This window comes from Lithobates pipiens, unplaced genomic scaffold (assembly GCF_037356315.1).
Source record: "Lithobates pipiens isolate NorthernLeopardFrog02 unplaced genomic scaffold, aLitPip1_a1.2 Scaffold_25, whole genome shotgun sequence".
Lineage (NCBI taxonomy): Eukaryota > Metazoa > Chordata > Amphibia > Anura > Ranidae > Lithobates > Lithobates pipiens.
In genome coordinates, this window is record NW_027507787.1 from 156,772,454 (window position 1) to 156,792,738 (window position 20,285).

Here is a 20,285-nt window from a genome sequence, read left to right on the forward strand (position 1 = left end):
TCAAGGCACCCTAGTATTATCTGCAGTCCTAACTCTAAATTTTGAGAACCTCCATAGTAGAAGCACGTGCAGATAATACTGGGGTGCCGTGAAGTGGCTCTGCAGCTTACGCATATATCTGCTAATGTGTGCAGACTAAATCCCTTTTTTAACGCATACTGTTAGACAGGATTATTTGGTTGGTTTCGGGCTGGATGGTAAATGGAGCTGGGAATTTTCTTTGGTTTTGTTTGACATGTGTCTCCCTTCCATATGCTCCTTGCTGTAAAAGCCAGTCATAGCAGCGAGCAGTGGACATTTGTTTGTAAAATCAGATTTTAGGAATCCTCTGCAGCAAAAATGTCAGTTTTGGTGAGAGTCTCCTAAAGGGTTAATTACTTATAATATAATGCAGATCCTGCAAGTGCATCAGCTGAACCAAATGAAAAAGTCACTCCTATTCATATTCATTCTGCAGACATCAGATATTTCACCAGAACAGAAACAGGCAGCACTCTGCAACAAAATTTGTTAAAATAAATGCAATGTACATGAATCACCCAGAGAGAATTGCTTTTTTCTCAACAAAAATGGAGTTGACCTTTTAGGCTTGGTTCACATATATGCGAATTGGATGCATTTTGAACTGCATATAATTGAGCCGGTCCACATATCTGGGGTGCAGCGGAAGTGCACATTTAAAGAGTCTTGTGCGTTTTCTGAGCACTGTGGTGAGCATCAACATGGGGACAAGGTGCTTTGGGGGGTATGTGGCCTGGTATGGTTCAGGAGGGGGGCGCTCACTCCCTCCCCCCCTTTTCTGGCCTGTCAGGCTGCATGCTCGGATAAGGGTCTGGTATAGATTTGGAGGGACCCCACGCCTTTTTTTTTATTATTGTGGCATAGGGTTCCCCTTAAAACCCACACCAGACCCGGAGGGCCTGGTATGGATTGGGGGACCCCCACGCTGTTTTGTTCTCAAACTTTATTGCCGGAAATTCTTTGGTTTACATTCTGCTGTCAGCATGGAACCCGCTGACAGCTGATGAGTCATCAGTGGTTAAAAATACAGCGGCCGGCTTCCCTGGCTGCTCCTTAACAACCAGCTGTTAAAAATGCTGAAGGCCGCCCGCTCCTAAAATTGGCATCTGAACTGTATCTGAAATCACTGCTGAACAGCTGCTTTGGAAATTTGCAGTGAAAATGAACCTGATATTTGAACATGTGCAGAGATGTACTGCATGTTTTTTTGTTTTTTGTTTTTTTTTCTATGCATTAAGTTGAAAAACCTTCTGTGCTGCAGCACCCCCACTTTTTCTTACCTGAGTCCGATCGTTCCAACGATGAGCATAGCAGCTCCAGCCACTGTTTTGTGTCCCCATTGGATAGATTTATAGCAGCAGGATCCATTGGCTCCCACTGCTATCAATCAAATCCAGTGACACGGGAGGCAGGGCGAGTTCTGCTGTCTGTGTCATTAGACGCAGCAATAGGATTGGGGAGCACACCTGCACGAGTGCCCCCATGGAATGCGGCTCTCTGGGGGTACTTGAGACGATTAGGAGCCAGGAGCGCCACTGGGGGAACCCAGAAAAGGAGGATTGGGGCCACTCTGTGCAAAACCCTTGTACAGAGCAGGTAAGTATAACATGTTCGTTATTTAAAAAAAAACTAAGCTTTAACCACTTAAGCCCCAGACCATTTTCCAGCTAAAGGACCAAGCCCCTTTTTGTGATTTGGCACTGCGTCGTTTTAACTGACAATTGTGCGGTCGTGCGACGTGGCTCCAAAACAAAATTGACGTCCTTTTTTTCCCCACAAATAGAGCTTTCTTTTGGTGGTATTTGATCACCCCTGCATTTTTTTTTTTGTTTTTTTTCGCTATAAAACAAAAAAAAGCGTCAATTTAGAAAAAAACTCATTATTTTTTACATTTTGCTATAATAAATATCTCCCAAAAAAGATATAAAAATTTTATTTTTCCTCAGTTTAGGCTGATAAGTATTCTTCTACATATTTTTGGTAAAAAAATCGCAATAAGCATTTATTGATTGGTTTGCGCAAAAGTTATAGCGTCTACAAAATAGGGGATAGTTTTATGGAATTTTTATTAATAATTTTTTTTTACTAGTAATGGCGGCAATCAGCGATTTTTATTGTGACTGCGACATTATGGCAGATACATCAGACAATTTTGACACATTTTTGGAACCATTGGCATTGATGCAGCAATCAAATTAATAAAAAATGCACGGATTACTGTAAAAATATCACTGGCAGTGAAGGGGTTAACCACTAGGGGGCAATGTAGGGGTTAAGCGTGTGTGTTTTTTTAACTGTTGGGGGGTGTGGCTTGGCGTCTGATGCCACTGATCGTCTTTCCCTATAACAGGGAACAGACCATCAGTGACAGCCTCAGTAGAAAGCATGAGGAGAGGTTTGTTTAAACTTACCTCTCCTCGTTCTTCAGCTCTGTGACCCGATTGCGGCGATTGGGTTTGCGGGTCCCGCGGCCAAGGTCACGGAGCTCAGGACTGGGACGCGAGTGCGCCGCTGGCGGTGTGCTCACGACCCACGGCTGGGTACTTAAAAGGAAACATACCTGTACGTGCTTGTGCCCAACCGTGCCATTCTGCCGACGTACATCATCGTGAGGCGGTTCTTAAGCGGTTAAAAAAAGATCACTTTAACAATGTTCAGTCTCTGAAGCTGGAAAGAATTGCTGATATGCAAATTTTACATATCCTAAACCAGACATCTAGAACTGTTTTCTAAGATCGTAGTGGGTGGAGCAAAGTGACACAGTAATTATGGTTCATGGAAGCAATTTTTTTTTACAGCCTTTAACACGCTCAGATATATAAAAAAGTGGGCAACCACAAATCCCACCCCATTGATATCAGTAGTTGATGGGCATATATTTTGTTGCTATCACCTAAATAATGTTTTTGTAAGGGCAACAAGACTGGCTGATGTAACCCAGAGCAAAGTAAACTAGAGGCATCGCCTATAGCAGCTACAGAGAGTATTTTCAGCTTCATGAATAGAAAAGTTAGCATCTTTTTGGTTGTTTTAGGACACATTGCTATATTTTTTACTTGCACCAGTTTTCACAAACCAGTCCCACTGTTCTAGAGCTGGTGAGTTGGGCCTGTGATCACTAAACACAAGAAGCCAAACCCGAGCCTTAAATTGTGCTGTACTTACTTTGTGTTTGATCACAGGTTCAATATCTGGCTCTTCCGATTCACCCTCAGCTTTATTGGGTACGGAGTTATGGTTCAATTCCTCTTCAGTGACTCCAGCCTGACAAACATGCATCAGATGATCAGTGATCCAGAGACATAAACATATTTTTATTTCTTTTTTATTTTATTTACAGTTTAACAACAATTTCAATTATTTTGGCACTCTACTGGAAATCTGTTACACTAATGCTGCCCATACATTTGGCAGTTTGGTTAACAATGCTCATAGTGTAAAGTAGATCTGGGACAGTTAAAAATAAATAAATCAGGAAGCATGCTGTGCATTCCGAAGTATTCAGATCCTGATACTGATACTGATACACCTCCCCCTCACTCCACTGACTCTGGGTTCAGGCCTTCATCGGTCGTTGGCCACTCCATTAAGTCCACTCTCAAGCACCAAAACAAAGAAAACCACTCTCCATTAAAAGCTTCATAGAAAGCACTCCCCCCATTTAATGGCAAGTTGAACAGTATAAAAAGTTAAATTAGTATTTTTTGTAATTACATCATAAAAAGGTAAAAAAATTTAAAAATAAAAATACATACAAATTCCAATACAAAATGTTACAATAATGAACATCGTGCAAAAAGAGTTGTAACGCAAAAACACTTAAATTGCAGAGTCTGCAGAATATATGAGTATATGCATTTCAGAGACATGGGCCCCTTTCTCAGGGGTAACCCTGACAAGTAACAAGACTCAGACCATTATGGGGTTTCATAGCCATGGTGCCACCATATCAATGTAACCCTCTAGCACAGAGGGAATAAGCGGTCTCCAACTCAAGACTCAGGCCATCAATAGGCAGACGCTGGGACTGCCTCAAGATAAAGAAGAGGGAGAAAAAAAAAGTAATTTTCCCAAGCTGAAGTGGCCCACAAAAAAAAATGTCAGTTATGGTTATGCCAAAAAACAGGGAATCTAGATATTAAATGTCACAGGGGAGCAAAAACAGGTGGTGTTCATCTGACAAAGGAATGCTTATACCATATTCCTTTGAGAGTGCTTTCTATGTATCTATAAATAGGGAAGTTGGCAAGGGTACAGGGTACAGGGGGATCACCCATTTCTTTTCATCCATTAAAAGATTTGTGTATATTTACCCTTCTTTATGACCAGGCCATTTTTCACTATGCGGCACTGCACTACTATAACTGACATTTGCGTGGCACTGCACTACTATAACTGACATTTGCGTGGCACTGCACTACTATAACTGACATTTGCATGGTCATGCAACTCTGTACCCAAATTAAACTTCTATCCCCCCCCACAAACACACACAAACACACACACACACATAAATAGAGCTTTCTTTTGGTGGTGTTTGATCACCTCTAGGTTTTTTATTATAAATAAGAAAAAAGACTGACCATTTAAAAAAAAAAAAAAACTAAATATTTTTTACCTTCTGATATAAAACATATCCAATGAAAAAACCCATCAAATCTCAAAATCCCAATAATTATACAGTGCCTTGAAAAGGTATTCATACCTTTTAAAATTTTCAACATTTTGTCATGTTACAACCAAAAACGTAAATGTATTTTATTGGGATTTTATACCAACACAAAGTGGCACATAATTGTGACGTGGAAGGAAAATTATAAAATGGTTTTCTATTTTTTTTACAAATAATTATCTGAAAAGTGTGACGTGTATTTGTATTCAGCCCCTCTAAGTCAATACCACCTTTCACTGCAATTACAGCTACAAGTCTTTTTGGGGATGTCTCTACCAGCTTTGCACATCTAGATAGTGAAATTTTTGCCCATTCTTCTTTGCAAATCAGCTCAAGCTGTGTCAAATTGGATGAAGAGTGTCTGTGAACAGCAATTTTCAAGTCTTTCCACAGATTCTTAATTGGATTTAGGTCTGGACTTTGACTGGACCATTCTAACACATGAATATGCTTTTATCCAAACCATTCCATTGTAGCTCTGGCTGTATGTTTAGGGTCATTCACCTTCTGGAAGGTGAACCTCCGCCCCAGTCTCAAGTCTTTTGCAGACTCTAACAAGCTTTTTTTCTAAGATTTTTCTGTATTTGGCTCCATCTATCTTCCCATCAACTCTGACCAGCTTCCCTGTCCCTGCTGATGAAAAGCATCCCCACAACATGATGCTGCCACCACCATGTTTCACGGTGGGGGTCATATGTTCAAGGTGATGGGTGATGTGTTCAGGGTGATGTGCATTGTTAGTTTTCTGCCACACATAGCGTTTTGCTTTTAGACCAAAAAATTCACTTTTGGCCCCATTTAACCAGAGCACCTTCTTCTACATGTTTGTCCCCCACGTGGCTTCTCACAAACTGCAAACAGGACTTCTTATGGCTTTCTTCTTGTCACGCTTCTATAAAGGTCAGATTTGTGGAGTGCACGACTAATGGTTGTCCTGTGGACAGATTCTCCCACCTGAGCTGTGGATCTCTGCAGCTCCTCCAGAGTTACCATGGGCCTCTTTGCTTCTTCTCTCATTAATGCTCTCCTTGCCCAGCCTGTAGGTTCAGGTGGACGGTCATGTCTTGGTAGGTTTGAAGTTGTGCCATATGCTTTCCATTTTAGGATGCTGGATTAAACAGTGCTCTGTAAGATATTCAAAGCTTGGGATTTTTTTTATAACCTAACCCTGCTTTAAACTTCTCCACAACTTAATCCCTGACCTGTCTTGTGTGTTCCTTGGCCTTCGTGATATTGTTATTTCACTAACATTCTCTAACACACCTCTGAGGGCTTCACAGAACAGCTGTATTTATACTGAGATTAAATCACACACAGATGGACTCTATTTACTAATTAGATTACTTCTGAAGGCAATTGGTTCCACTAGATTTTAGTTTGGGGTATCGGAGTAAAGGGGGCTGAATACAAATGCACGCCACACTTTTCAGATATTTATTTGTGAAAACCATTTATCATTTTCCTTCCACTTCACAATTATGTGGCACTTTGAGTTGGTCTATCACATAAATTCCCAATAAAATACATTTACGTTTTTGGTTGTAACATGACAATATTTGGAAAATTACAAAGGGTATGAACACTTTTTCAAGGCACTGAATATTGATAAGTTTGTGGGAAAGTTATAGTGTCTACAAAACTATGGAATATATGCTGGAATTTTTTAATTTAACATTTTTATACTAGTAATGGCATAAATCAGCAGCTTATAATGGGACTGTGATACTGTGGCTGTCAATCTGACACTGACGCTGGGAGGAACTAACTGCCACTGACATCACCAGTGCCATTATTACAGTTATCAGTGCTAATAATATGTTACTATACTAATGACAATGGACAGGAAAGGGTTAAATTCTAGGGCAATCAAGGGGTAATGTGTGCCTAAAATGTGTTTGTGCTATGTGCTGTTTTTACTACATCCTCGTCAGTGAACACAGCTCTGTGACGAATCACTGCACAGCCAGGCGGGCGCGCCCCCCTACCGGGAAATGCAGAATCATGTATATATATATATATATATATATATATATATATATATATTGTAAGGGATCTTCCCGGGGTAGGGTGTGTTTGGACACAGTTCACAGCAGACTTGGAATTTATAAAGCAGATCTTGGCGTTTATTCGTGGTACAAACAGTCCAGCAAACAAAATATACAGCAACACCGTGCTTTCTAAGTACAACAAAAATAAAAGTCCTAGCCCGGCTGGGCGCTTACTAACAGGTTCTGCTCACCTATCTGACACTTACAAACACAGCGTCTTTCGCCTGGATGTCGCAGGGTGAGTTTTAGCTCCAGCAGTGGCTGTGCTTGCAGCTTCCATCAACACACAGATTGTTCATTCCCTGGCTGAGAGCAACCACCTGCAGACCCTGCAGTGCCTTTAGCTTCCCAGGCTAATTAGGATCAAAGCTCACCTGATCCCAAACCCAGAACTGGATCGGGGGATGTGGAATGACAGGTCCCTCTACCAAACCTACCTGCCATTCCATATAAACCCAGGCCCGGCAAAATTAAATAACAATTCAGCAGCATATCGCTGCTGAGAAACTGAACCATCCTGGATTTACCATCTCACACTGTGTAGCAACCTAGGTGAGATGTACACCCCCTCGATCACTTCTCCAGTGACATGTCTACATATCCCCCCCCTCTTTTTCAGACCGGAGGGCTGAGCCTTTTGTCCCCACAGACAACTTACCCTTGACAATGCGTCAGCATTTGCCTGTAATTTCCCTGGCCTGTGTTCCACAGTGAAATTAAAGTTTTGTAGGGAGAGAAACCATCTAGTCACTCTTGCATTTCTCTCCTTGTTTAACTTCATCCATGTTAGGGGGGCATGGTCTGTCACCAACTTGAATTTCCTGCCTAGCAAGTAATACTTTAACGATTCTAGGACCCACTTTACTGCCAAACACTCTCGCTCCACAATGGCATAATTTTTCTCGGCCGGGGTTAATTTTCTACTCAAGTACGTCACCGGATGCTCCTCACCATTCACTACTTGTGAGAGTACTGCACCTAAGCCTGTGCTAGAGGCATCTGTCTGGACCAGAAATTCTCGCCTGAAATCGGGGGTGACTAACACAGGTGGTTGGCACAAGGCAGACTTAAGGCTTTGGAAAGCCTCCTCGGCCTCTGGGGTCCACGTGACCATTGCTGTCTTTCCGCCCTTTGTCAAGTCAGTTAGCGGAGCAGCAACTGAGGCAAAGTTCGGCACAAATCTACGGTAATAACCCGTAATACCCAGGAAAGCTCTAACCTGTTTCCTTGTCAGGGGTCTAGGCCAATTCTGTATTGCCTCAATTTTATTTAGCTGTGGCCTAACCAATCCTCTTCCAACAATGTAGCCCAGATATTTGGCCTCTTCTAGGGCTAGAGCACACTTCTCGGCATTTATGGTCAACCCTGCATCACTTATGGCATCCAACACGGCCTGTACCTTACAGAGGTGACTTTCCCAATCAGGGCTAAAAATGACCACATCATCGAGGTAGGCGGCTGAGTAATCACGATGTGGTCGCAGAATCAAGTCCATCAACCTCTGGAAAGTTGCAGGCGCTCCATGTAACCCGAACGGCATCACTACATACTGGAATAGCCCATCAGGGGTGGAGAAAGCAGTTTTCTCTTTAGCCTCGTCAGAAAGTGGAATCTGCCAATAGCCCTTTGTGAGATCGAGGGTGGTTATGTACCTGGCGTTACCCAACTTCTCAATCAACTCATCTACCCTGGGCATAGGATACGCATCGAACTTGGAGATCTCATTCAACTTTCTGAAATCGTTACAGAACCTCCAAGTTCCATTGGGCTTTGGGATTAGCACAATTGGGCTGGACCATTCACTCTGTGACACCTCAATTACCCCCAGAGCAAGCATACGTTTTACCTCGGCAGATACGGCTTCCCTACGTGCCTCGGGTATCCTATAGGGCTTAAGGTTTACTCTGCTTCTAGGCTCAGTTTCAATGTGATGATGGATGAGGTGTGTACGCCCTGGGAGGTCAGAGAACTTGTTTTTGTTTTTCTGTAAAAATTCCTGAGCCTCCTGTTTCTGTGACACTGATAGAGTATCACCTACCTTGACTGGAGGGATTGGTGGTGACAAATTATTAACAGTATTTGTCGCCACCAAGGATTCCCTGTCTTTCCAGGGCTTGATCAAGTTTATGTGATAAACTTGGAAAGGCTTCCTTCTACCTGGTTGGTGCACCTTGTAGTTCACCTCACTGATCTTTTCAACAATTTCATAGGGACCTTGCCACTTCGCCAAGAATTTACTCTCAACAGTGGGGACTAGTATAAGGACCCTATCGCCTGGGTTGAATGTCCTGATTCTTGCGGACCGGTTGTAAATTCTACTTTGGGCCTCTTGAGCCCTCTGGAGGTGTTCCCTTACCAGGGGCATTACAGTGGCTATACGGTCCTGCATTTGTGCTACATGCTCAATAACACTCTTGTATGGGGTGGACTCATTCTCCCATGTCTCTTTTGCAATGTCCAGTAGACCCCTAGGGTGATGACCATAGACCAACTCGAATGGTGAGAACCCTGTGGACGCTTGGGGCACCTCCCTAATAGCAAACATGAGGTAGGGTAATAAATGATCCCAGTCACGACCATCTTTTGCCACCACTTTCTTCAACATATGTTTCAAAGTTTTATTAAATCTCTCCACCAATCCGTCCGTCTGGGGGTGGTACACAGAGGTACGGATGTGTGAGATTTTAAATAGTCTGCATAATTCCTTCATTACTTTCGACATAAATGGCGTACCTTGGTCAGTTAGGATTTCTTTGGGGATCCCAGTCCTAGAGAACATATAAAACAACTCACGTGCAATTGTTTTAGATGCAGTGTTTCTTAAGGGTACAGCCTCAGGATAGCGGGTCGCATAATCCAGGACTACCAAAATATACTGGTGTCCTCTAGCTGACTTTACAATGGGACCCACTAAATCCATGGCAATACGCTCAAAAGGCACCTCTATAATAGGGAGCGAAACCAAAGGACTGCGAAAATGTGACACTGGGGCACTAACCTGACATGTGGGGCACGACTCACAGTATTTTTTAATGTCATCATATATGGCCGGCCAAAAAAACCTCTGGAGAACCCTCTCTCGCGTTTTGTCAGTCCCCAAGTGTCCCCCAAGAACATGGTTATGTGCCATGTCAAGCACCTGACGCCGGTACGGCTTAGGTACCAGAAGCTGTTCCACAATCTCATCCTTAACCTTATTAACCCTATAGAAAAGATCATTAGTCACCGAAAAATGTGGAAATCTTTTTTCAGCATCTGGTTCCTGAGGTACCCCATTCATTACAGCAACCTGCTCTCTCGCATTTTTGAGAGTGGGGTCCTGTAATTGTGCAGCCCCAAAATTATCTCTAGACACCTCTAAGTCTAGTATATTTTGCTCAGTGGGAGGAGCCTCCTCCTCCCCAGCCAGGACCTGCAAAGGAAAACAATCATTTTCATCCTGTACACTTTTATCATTCACAGTGGACAAAGCAACCACCTTAGAGATATCCTCACTCCTTTTGGGGATTTTTCTTTTTTTCCAGAGAGCCCAGAATAAAGGAAAATCGCGCCCCAATATTACATTATGCATGAGGTTTTTAACCACACCCACTTCATATTGTACTGTGCCTTGTTCAGTCCCGACTTTAGCCAGCACTATAGGGTACACTTTTGTATCACCATGTATACACACAACGCTCATATGCTTTTTAGACTCTAAGTCCCCAGTCACCAGGCTAGCATGCACCAAGGTTACAAGGCTTCCTGAGTCCATTAACGCTTTAACAGGAAAGTCATTGATTGTGATGTTGCAGATTTGCGGTTCAGTCTCTAGTCCAGGAACTGCAGCACAAGATGGTTCCGCAAATAGCGACTGACGCCGGCTAGCGTCACATTCCATGGGTTCAGAGGTAAGAGGGCAATGGGCCGACACGTGTCCCGCCTCATGGCATCTCCAACACTGGATAGGGCCTGGTCTCTTTGGCAAGGAGTCCTTTTCAGAGCCCCTTAGCCACCCTGGACCATCACCAGTCTTTTGTCCCTGAGACACCACTTGAGCCCTTTTCCCCCCATCAGCACCCCTCCACACTCCCCTAATAGATGGAAGTCTCTTACCAGCTGACGGCACAGATCTGGCGCTCCGGGGAGGTGAAGATGCTGCAGGAACATCACGGAGGTAGTCCTCAGTCGCCTGGAACCTCTCCACAAGGTTGACAAGTTCGTTTGCATTCTTAGGATCACCTTGTCCCACCCAGCGTTGCAAGTCAGTAGGAAGCGCTCGGAGGTAGCGATCCATCACGACCTTCTCTAGGATTTGTGCAGGAGTAGAAGTGTCTGGCTCCAACCACTTTCTTGCCAAATGGATTAGGTCATACATCTGGGACCTCGCTGATTTGTCCAGACTGTAGCTCCAGTGGCGTACCCTCCGGGCACGGACTGCAGTAGTAACTCCTAGTCGGGCAAGTATCTCCTCTTTTAGCCGAGTATAGTCCTTAACCTCTTGCTCACTGAGGTCATAGTAGGCCTTTTGGGGTTCACCTGTTAAATAGGGCGCAATTACCTCTGCCCACTCAGCGGCTGGTAACTTCTCTCGCTCAGCCACGCGCTCAAATACTGTTAGAAAGGCCTCAACATCGTCCTCAGCAGTCATCTTTTGCAGCGCTTTCTGCACAGTCCTTCTCCCAAAAAAAATCTCTGGAGCGGCTCCCATCACTATGGGTGGATTGGTAACCACAGGCGCCTCACGATTTACTATCAGGTGCTCGATAAGTTGTTGTTGGCTTTGGCGCAAAGCTTGCAACTCTTCCTTATGCATCTGCTGTTGTGCCGCCATGGACTGTTCATGTCGTTGCTGTTGTTGCAAACTCACTTGCATAAACTGCTTCAGCATCTCCTCCATGTTGCTGGACTGTTCCTGGAGTGTCATTGCAGCTTTCACCCAGGACATAAGCAGCTGTAGCCAAGTCTGTCCACACCGTTGCCCCTAGCAACCGACTTTGCCCGCATTCTCCACCAATTGTAAGGGATCTTCCCGGGGTAGGGTGTGTTTGGACACAGTTCACAGCAGACTTGGAATTTATAAAGCAGATCTTGGCGTTTATTCGTGGTACAAACAGTCCAGCAAACAAAATATACAGCAACACCGTGCTTTCTAAGTACAACAAAAATAAAAGTCCTAGCCCGGCTGGGCGCTTACTAACAGGTTCTGCTCACCTATCTGACACTTACAAACACAGCGTCTTTCGCCTGGATGTCGCAGGGTGAGTTTTAGCTCCAGCAGTGGCTGTGCTTGCAGCTTCCATCAACACACATATTGTTCATTCCCTGGCTGAGAGCAACCACCTGCAGACCCTGCAGTGCCTTTAGCTTCCCAGGCTAATTAGGATCAAAGCTCACCTGATCCCAAACCCAGAACTGGATCGGGGGATGTGGAATGACAGGTCCCTCTACCAAACCTACCTGCCATTCCATATAAACCCAGGCCCGGCAAAATTAAATAACAATTCAGCAGCATATCGCTGCTGAGAAACTGAACCATCCTGGATTTACCATCTCACACTGTGTAGCAACCTAGGTGAGATGTACACCCCCTCGATCACTTCTCCAGTGACATGTCTACAATATATATATATATATATATATATATATATATATAAGATTCTATGCAGAGCGGCCATCCTGTAGCAGCAAAGCTACAATGGGGCAGTTGCTAACTTTGCCATGTGCAAGCTGATCCACTTGTCCCATGAGCACTAACATATTTCACTCTATCCGGAGCCTATTCTGAAGTAGCTCCAGTGAAACATGTGGGGCTCGTAAGACAGGTGGATCAGCTTGGGCATAGAATAATTCAACAAATATACACAAGGCTTTTAATGGAGGTCCACTTCCTTTTTCTTGATCTTTTAGGATGCAAGCTGGTTTGAAGTACTGCCTGTCATATCACATTGTCAAATGCAGAGACATATGACAAACCATCAGAGCTGACCCCTTACATTATTAGTAATGCCAGTGGCGGAATTATAGGGGTCGCCAAGATCGCCATGGCGACCGGGCCCCTTGCTGCAGGGGGCCTTTGAGGGCCCCCTGTACTCTTCGATAGGAGGGGAGGCTGACAGGAGCTCCCCGATCATCAGCCGAACTGAAATCGGCACTGCGTGGGGAGCTCCGTTCTCACATTAGCCTAAGTAAAAGCACAGTGTGTGCTCTTTGTCTCCCCCTAGAGTGCAGTACCCAGCAGGAAAAGCAGAGGTAAATGTCTGCCGTTTTTTTTTGTTTTTTTTTATAATTCTATCTACTGTATTTGTGTTTATGTGTGTGTGTGTGTGTGTGAGCATGCCTGTATGTGTGTGTGTGTGAGCATGCTTGTATGTGTGTGTGTGAGCATGCATGTATGTGTGCGTGTGAGCATGCATGTATGTGTGCGTGTGAGCATGCTTGTGTGTGTGTGTGTGTGAGCATGCTTATATGTGTGTGTGTGAGTGTGTGTGCATACTTGTATGTGTGTGTGTGAGCATGCTTGTATGTGTGTGTGTGAGCATGCTTGTATGTGTGCGTGTGAGCATGCTTGTATGTGTGCGTGTGAGCATGCTTGTATGTGTGCGTGTGAGCATGCATGTATGTGTGCATGTGAGCATGTATGTGTGCGTGGGAGCATGCATGTATGTGTGTGTGTGAGCAGTGAGCATGCATGTATGTGTGTGTGTGAGCATGCTTATATGTGTGTGAGTGTGTGTGCATGCTTGTATGTGTGTGTGTGTGAGCATGCTTGCATGTGTGTGTGCATGCATGTATGTGTGTGTGTGCATGCTTGTATGTGTGCGCGAGCATGCATGTGTGTGTGTGTGTGTGTGAGCATGCTTGTATGTGTGTGTGAGCATGCTTGTATGTGTGTGTGAGCATGCGTGTATGTGTGTGTGAGCATGCGTGTATGTGTGTGTGAGCATGCTTGTATGTGTGTGTGTGTGAGCATGCTTGTATGTGTGTGTGTGAGCATGCTTGTATGTGTGTGTGTGAGCATGCATGTATGTGTGTGTGTGTGAGCATGCATGTGTGTGTGTGAGCATGCATGTATGTGTGTATGTGTGTGTGTGTGTGTGTGTGTGTGTGAGCATGCTTGTATGTGTGAGCATGCTTGTATGTGTGTGTGTGCGAGCATGCTTGTATGTGTGTGTGTGTGAGCATGCTTGTGTGTGTGTGAGGATGCTTGTATGTGTGCGTGCGAGCATGCATGTATGTGTGCGTGTGAGCATGCATGTATGTGTGTGTGTGTGTGAGCATGCATGTATGTGTGTGAGCAGTGAGCATGCATGTATGTGTGCGTGTGTGTGTGCATGCTTGTATGTGTGTGAGCATGTATGTGTGCATGTGTGTGTGTGCATGTGTGTGCATGTATGTGTGTGTGAGCATGCATGTGTGTGTGTGAGCATGCATGTATGTGTGTGTGTGAGCATGCTTGTGTGTGTGTGTGAACATGCTTGTATGTGTGTGTGTGTGTGTTCATATATGTATGTGTGCATGTATATGAGTGTGCATGTATGTATGTATGTGAATGTGCATGTGTTTATCAGTGGCGGAGCATCCAAAAGGGCGCACAGGTACCGCCCCCTCTCTCCAGCCACCCCCTCTATGACCAATGGATAAATTCATGCATAGCATAGCATGAATCTATCCATGGCCACCGCTGCCACCCCCATATTTAGGTGTCTGGTCCCTTTTGGGGTGTCGGGTGCCTGAATTACAGCAGCAGGGGGTGTTTTTGCAGCACCTGATTAGAGCCATAGGCTCTAATGGGCTTCAAAATAGGTGAACTGCGAGCGCCATGCTTGACGCTCACAGTCCACCCAGGTGTGTTAGAAAAGTGAATTAATATTCACTTTCCTAACACTAAACCGCCTCTCCACCAATCGGGTCTGTTATCCATCACCTGATAGGCGTCCAATAGCTGCACCTATCATTTCAGACAATCAGGAGGAGAGGACGGGAGATGAGGATGGCAGGAGATGCATGGAGGACCCCGCTAATGGCCGTTACCCGCTGCCCCACCAAGACAGGGTAAGTGGCAGGCAGACAGCGAGCGGGCGGTGGGGATTCACAGTGGCAGCATTTGATGGACACACCAACAGCATTTGATGTGCACAGTGGCTCCATTTGATGGCCACAGTGGCAGAGCTTGATGGGCACAGTGGCAGAGCTTGATGGGCACAGTGGCAGCATTTGATGGGCACACTGGTGGCATTTGATGGCACAGCGGCAGAGTTTGATGGGCACAGTGATGACATTTGATGGCACAGTGGTGGCGTTTGATGGTACAGTGGCTGTAATTTATGTTTTTTTCTGAATTTTTCAGTTTGCTTGCACCCCCCTAAAAATTTTGAGCACCAGCTGCCACTGGTTTATATGTGTGTGCATATGTGAATTTTCCTTCCTGCAGCCGCTGAATGCCTGTGGGTGGGAGAGGAGAAAAAGCGGGGGGAAATGGAGAAATCGGTTCCTTTATAGGGCAGCCACCCCTGGTGTTCCACCATCGGGCTCGGAGAAAAGAGCCCTGTACGGAGGTGGGGGGGGGGCCCTCCATGGTTTCTTGCATCGGGGCCCTGAAGGTTCTAGTTACGCCACTGAGTAATGCTCTGGCCTACACTACACTATTCATGTCCTGCGCAAACCATGAAGTATGGCAAAGCATTGTTACCCCTACTGTAGCTATATAATTGCGTGTCACGGCAGTCTCTCCTTATTAATGGGTCACATCTCTCTGTAATCTGGCAATGACTTACTGAAAATGGCCAGTCTCTCTCTTTCTAATAAAAAAAAAGCATTGTATAACAGGACAATATTTCTCTGTTACTAGGCAGCGCCTATATGTAACTCATCAGTCTCTCTCCCTCTCTGTAACTAGGCAGGGTCTCTCTCTGACTGGCCAGTCACTGTCAGTGACTGAGCAGTCTATCTATGTCTCTCTTTATTACAGCAGTCTCTCTCTATAACTAAGACTTTCACTCTAACTTGTCAGTGTCTTTCTAGATAACTTGGCTGTCTTCCTTTGTAACCAGAGTCTCTCTGTACCTGGCCAGTTTCTCTCTTTAACTGGGCAGTATTTTTCTGCAACTGAGCAGCCTCTCTCTGTAATTAAGCAATGTTCCTGTAGCTCAGCAGTCTCTTGTAATGAGCAGCAGTCTCTATAATATGGTAACATGACAGTGCTAAAAGTGGATTTTGGATAATGCTTTAGAGGCAGGTAATGAGCAGGGTTGTGGGTACAGGTTTTCGGAAACAGACCAGCGCAGGTTCTAGAACAGTACAAGGAGGTAATTATATTTTTTACAGTGCAGTGACTCGTATAAACCGATTTCAGCATGCTATAATCGGAACAGTAAAAGTTAACATCAGATCAGTAACAACACTTTGGTTTTGGCTTATCGACTAAGCCCATTTGAACATGATATTTATAGGTGCACATTGTTACATAACGATTTTCATTAAAGTTCTTTCCTGAATATTAAAAAATAGTGCATGCAATAGGCAAATTAAGGTTTTGCTTACCTTTTCAACATCTTTGTCTTCTTTAACACCCTCATTTGTCTCAGTTGTCTTATTCTTCTTATCTGCACTTTGTTGGATGCTGGCTTCAACCTCTTTACCTGGTGTTGGGTCTGAGCCATCTTTCTTGTTAGAATCTTCTGTGTGACCTTCCTTTATATCTCGAGACTTGTTCTCTTCTTTCCTCTTGGTTTTTCCAGGTGTATCAGAAGCTTTCATCTCTGATTTTGACTTGGACTCCTTCCTGTAGTAGTCACCGTCTCCTCTCTTATGTCTGGATGATGAGTGAGGATTGCTGTATTTCTCCCTGTGTCCTCTTGACCCATCAGGACGATCATCCATCTCTTGCTTATCAATCTGCCTGGAGTAATACCTCCGTTCATGGACCCAGTGATCTGTCCTGTCTCTCTTCTCTTCCCCGTTATCTCGCCATGAACCTTGTTCACGCTCATCTTCCCATCTGCCATAGTTCTGCTCCCAAGACTCCCTGCCATTCCCCCATTCTGCTCTGGAAGGTCCTAGGGGACTGTGTGAAGAACTGCAAGATGTGAAGCTGGGAGTGTGGGACCTCGGAGACAGAGAGCGGCTCACTGGACTGCGTGATCTCGTCCTTTCATTTCTGTGTCTGTTAGTAAGAATACACGCATCAAAGACAGAAATGTCTAGAAAAAAAAACTTAAATTCCAACTTCAGTCTTAAGCCATGTCCCCCAACGATCAATATTACCTGTCTGTATCACGAAACACATCTCTTTCCCTCTGTGAATGAAGATCATGAATAATAGCATCAACTGTTTTTCCCGGCTTCTGCAAGAATTACAACACAATTGTATTTTTCAATAAACATTCTCATTGTTATCTAAACCTAATATATACTTCATTAGAAACTCATGCATGGCCTAATATTCATTTGTGTCTATATGTTTCTGGACATACAAAATCTTCTACTACAAATTTGGGAACAATGACACAGTGATATTTGGAGGTCCCATAACGATAATACACTAATGTTTGTAGGTGCTAGACCAAAGACACAGTCAGGAAGATTTATGAAAACTGAAGCCCTCAAAATCTGGTGCAGACGTGCATGGGTAGCCTACGAGTTTCTAAGTTCAGCTGGAAACCGATCGGTTAATTATTACTATTTATTACAGTACTGATATAGCACCATCAATTTACATGTTATGATATGTACATATACATCAGTCCCTGCCGTCATGGAACTTACAATCTAAGGTCCCTAACTCACATTCATACATAAACATATTAGGGCCAATTTAGACAGGAGCCAATAAACTTACTAGCATGTCTTTGGAGTGTGGGAGGAATCTGGACCTAGAAGGAAGTATCTAGAAGGAACCCACACAGGCACACGGAGAACATGCAAACTCTGTGCAGGTAGTGGCATGGTTGAGATTTGAACCGACAAACCTAGTGCTGTTAGGCAGAAGTGATAACCACTTAGCCACTGTCTATGCAGACCAGATTTGCATTCTCCAGTTTTAGTAAATCACCCCCACTGATACTTGGAGCCCTCGACCAATGACACGCTGACGCTTGGTACAGTTGCACTAGAAATAGCGTCAAACAATCTATGCGTCCAGAAATTATTTTTTAGTTCAGTAAGTGACCATAAAAAGGACAAAAGACATCCAACACATTTTGGGAACACAAAGATTTCCCCCTTTCTCAGGGCTTAAGTATAATGAAAAGACTCAAAGGCTGCATGGTCACCAGGTTTTAGATGTTTACTGTATGAAAAGTCGTTTGTGCCATTGGGTCGAAGAATCAGTAATTGCTAATTCTTTGATCCATTGGTCCTGCTCACATCTGAATTTTTATACAGTAACGAATTAAACCACTCCTTTAATCATTTCATTGTACTTAAGCTCTGAGGAAGGGGAAGATCTTCGGGCTCCTGAAAAACACTGGATGTCTGTCCTTTCCATTGTCACATACTGAACTAATAATTTGTTGTTGAACTCTTGGATCAATTGTTTGGTGCTATTCTGGTACAAATGTATGTAGACTACCCCAGGATTATTTCAATTTTTGAGGTGCTCCCATTTTAACCCTAACCATTTGGTTTCATTCTGGACTTCATTTTTATTGGTAGGCGATTCATATCCTGCACTTGGCCCCACCTCATCTTGAACACTAACACTTGGAACCCTGGGCTAATGACACACTGAAACCTGGAAGTCCCTAAATGATTATACACTCATATTGTGGGATCCCAGAACAGGGATACACTAACTGTTGGAGGCTCAAAACAAGTCTTGGGGTTTCAAAATAATAACTCACTAATTCTTGATGTGCCAGAGAAGTGGTAAATAATGGAATGCTGATACTTGTGAAGATTATAACAAAAATTCAAATTTGTGTCTCACACAGTAAAGAATGCATTTGAAGTAATTTATAATACAGAAATGATTTTAATTCTACCAATAATTGCTGTGCAAACAAATCTACTCACACAAACTGCCTTAATTTAGAATCAGACAACACTTGTGAAGATAAATACAAAGTGATCCATCTAGTTTGGCCATTTATGATTTTATTATCATTTTGCAAAGTTCAGCAAACCACAGAAGCCTATTACAACTCGTCCGTCATGTTGGGCAAATAGCTAAATGGTTGTGGTCATTGCTTTACAGAACTGTTCTTTGCACAATGTTACAGTTCAATATCTTCATAAATATCTAAGGACGAATGATATTCATGAATGTACTTTTTGATTAATCTTTTTAGTGTATTAAAGAAAATGCCAATAAAATTTGATCTAATTTAATAAAAGTTTGAATCTTTGCAAATTAATGGCATATCTTTCCCAGTAGCAGCACATGCTCAGTCTAATCCCTCAGGTCAGGAGAAGTGCAGGTCAGGGGGTTGTGCAGCTGCCATAGACAAGCACATGTCATGGAATGAAATGCTTGAGAAGGCTCAGACCTTCTTGGCAAATTTGGTATAATACAAGCTCACAGGAGCTAAAAACAGTGCTGTCTCCTCTGAAACCTACCGACCATCAGGAGTTAATGCATATTTAATATATACCACCAAACTGGAAAACTTCAGGGTGTCAGGTTCACACTATTAATACCGTCAGTGATTTACTATTCTCTGTATTTGCCCTGAGGTAAAATGTATAGCTCATCAAATTTCTCCAAGACAGAAATGTTACAACCTGGGTGGTTTAGGTGACGTACTGCGTGATAAAATGTCACGCACATATACTGCTTTTTCCAGATGTATATTCCCCAACCGTGGAAAATGTCACTCTATGCATCTATTAAAATAAATAGTTAAAGGCCAGAAATCAATTTGGAGAATATTATGGTATATTAAAAGCCAAGCTGGGTGCTTCTCCATCCCCCCAGCTCCCAACAACCTCCTTAGTCCCTTTGGGGCCTACCCTTTGTGTGTATTTTTATGCTTTTTTTTTTTTATCCTTACCTTTTCCAAATGTCTTTTAAGCCAGTTCCATGATGGACAGGGCCCTTTTCTTCTCTAGTGTTGCATTGTCTTCAATAATGCAGAGCATTGCTGGCATGATGACATCTGCACCACTCTCTGTATCATTGTATGTGAGGCCAAGGCTCCGATGTGATGCCCGCTCAGGGTGTGGGTACACTGTGCCCTGCACTCACAAGATGTCCTCCATATTTAAAGTGGGAGTAAACTCCCATACATGACTTTTACCTATAGGTAAGCCATAATAAGGCTTACATATAGGTAGTGTAAGTTTCTCCTAAAAGTGCACCATTGGGGAAGTTTTACATAATATGCTAGTATGCGATGTGTACACATTATGCCTTTACCTTGCAGGGTACAAAAAAAAGTCAAGCAGTTTACTACCGCTTTAAGTTTGGTGCTGGATGTCATTCAAGACTTAGTACATCTAGTGGCAGAAAGAATTTACTACAGAGGACAGGGCCTGATAGGAGGTGAGCATTGCAGCCACTTCCGATAACTAAATCTTTTCAAAACTGAGCTCAAAATACTTCCCCCACTTTCAGAACTTTTCCA

The 20,285-nt window shown here is 43.7% G+C and overlaps 1 protein-coding gene across 3 annotated transcripts in view; it reads right to left on the reverse strand.

The window, feature by feature from the left end:
• The window catches only part of RBM20 (RNA binding motif protein 20), a 412,580-nt gene that overhangs the window by 41,089 nt on the left and 351,206 nt on the right, over nt 1-20,285 (reverse strand). For all 3 annotated transcript variants that reach the window (XM_077455058.1, XM_077455059.1, XM_077455060.1), the window contains exons 8-10: nt 16,987-17,066; nt 16,264-16,885; nt 3,187-3,285 (exon numbers count right to left, since the gene is read on the reverse strand). In XM_077455058.1, coding sequence (XP_077311184.1) covers nt 3,187-3,285; nt 16,264-16,885; nt 16,987-17,066 — 801 coding nt within the window. The remainder of the gene's footprint in view (nt 1-3,186; nt 3,286-16,263; nt 16,886-16,986; nt 17,067-20,285) is intronic.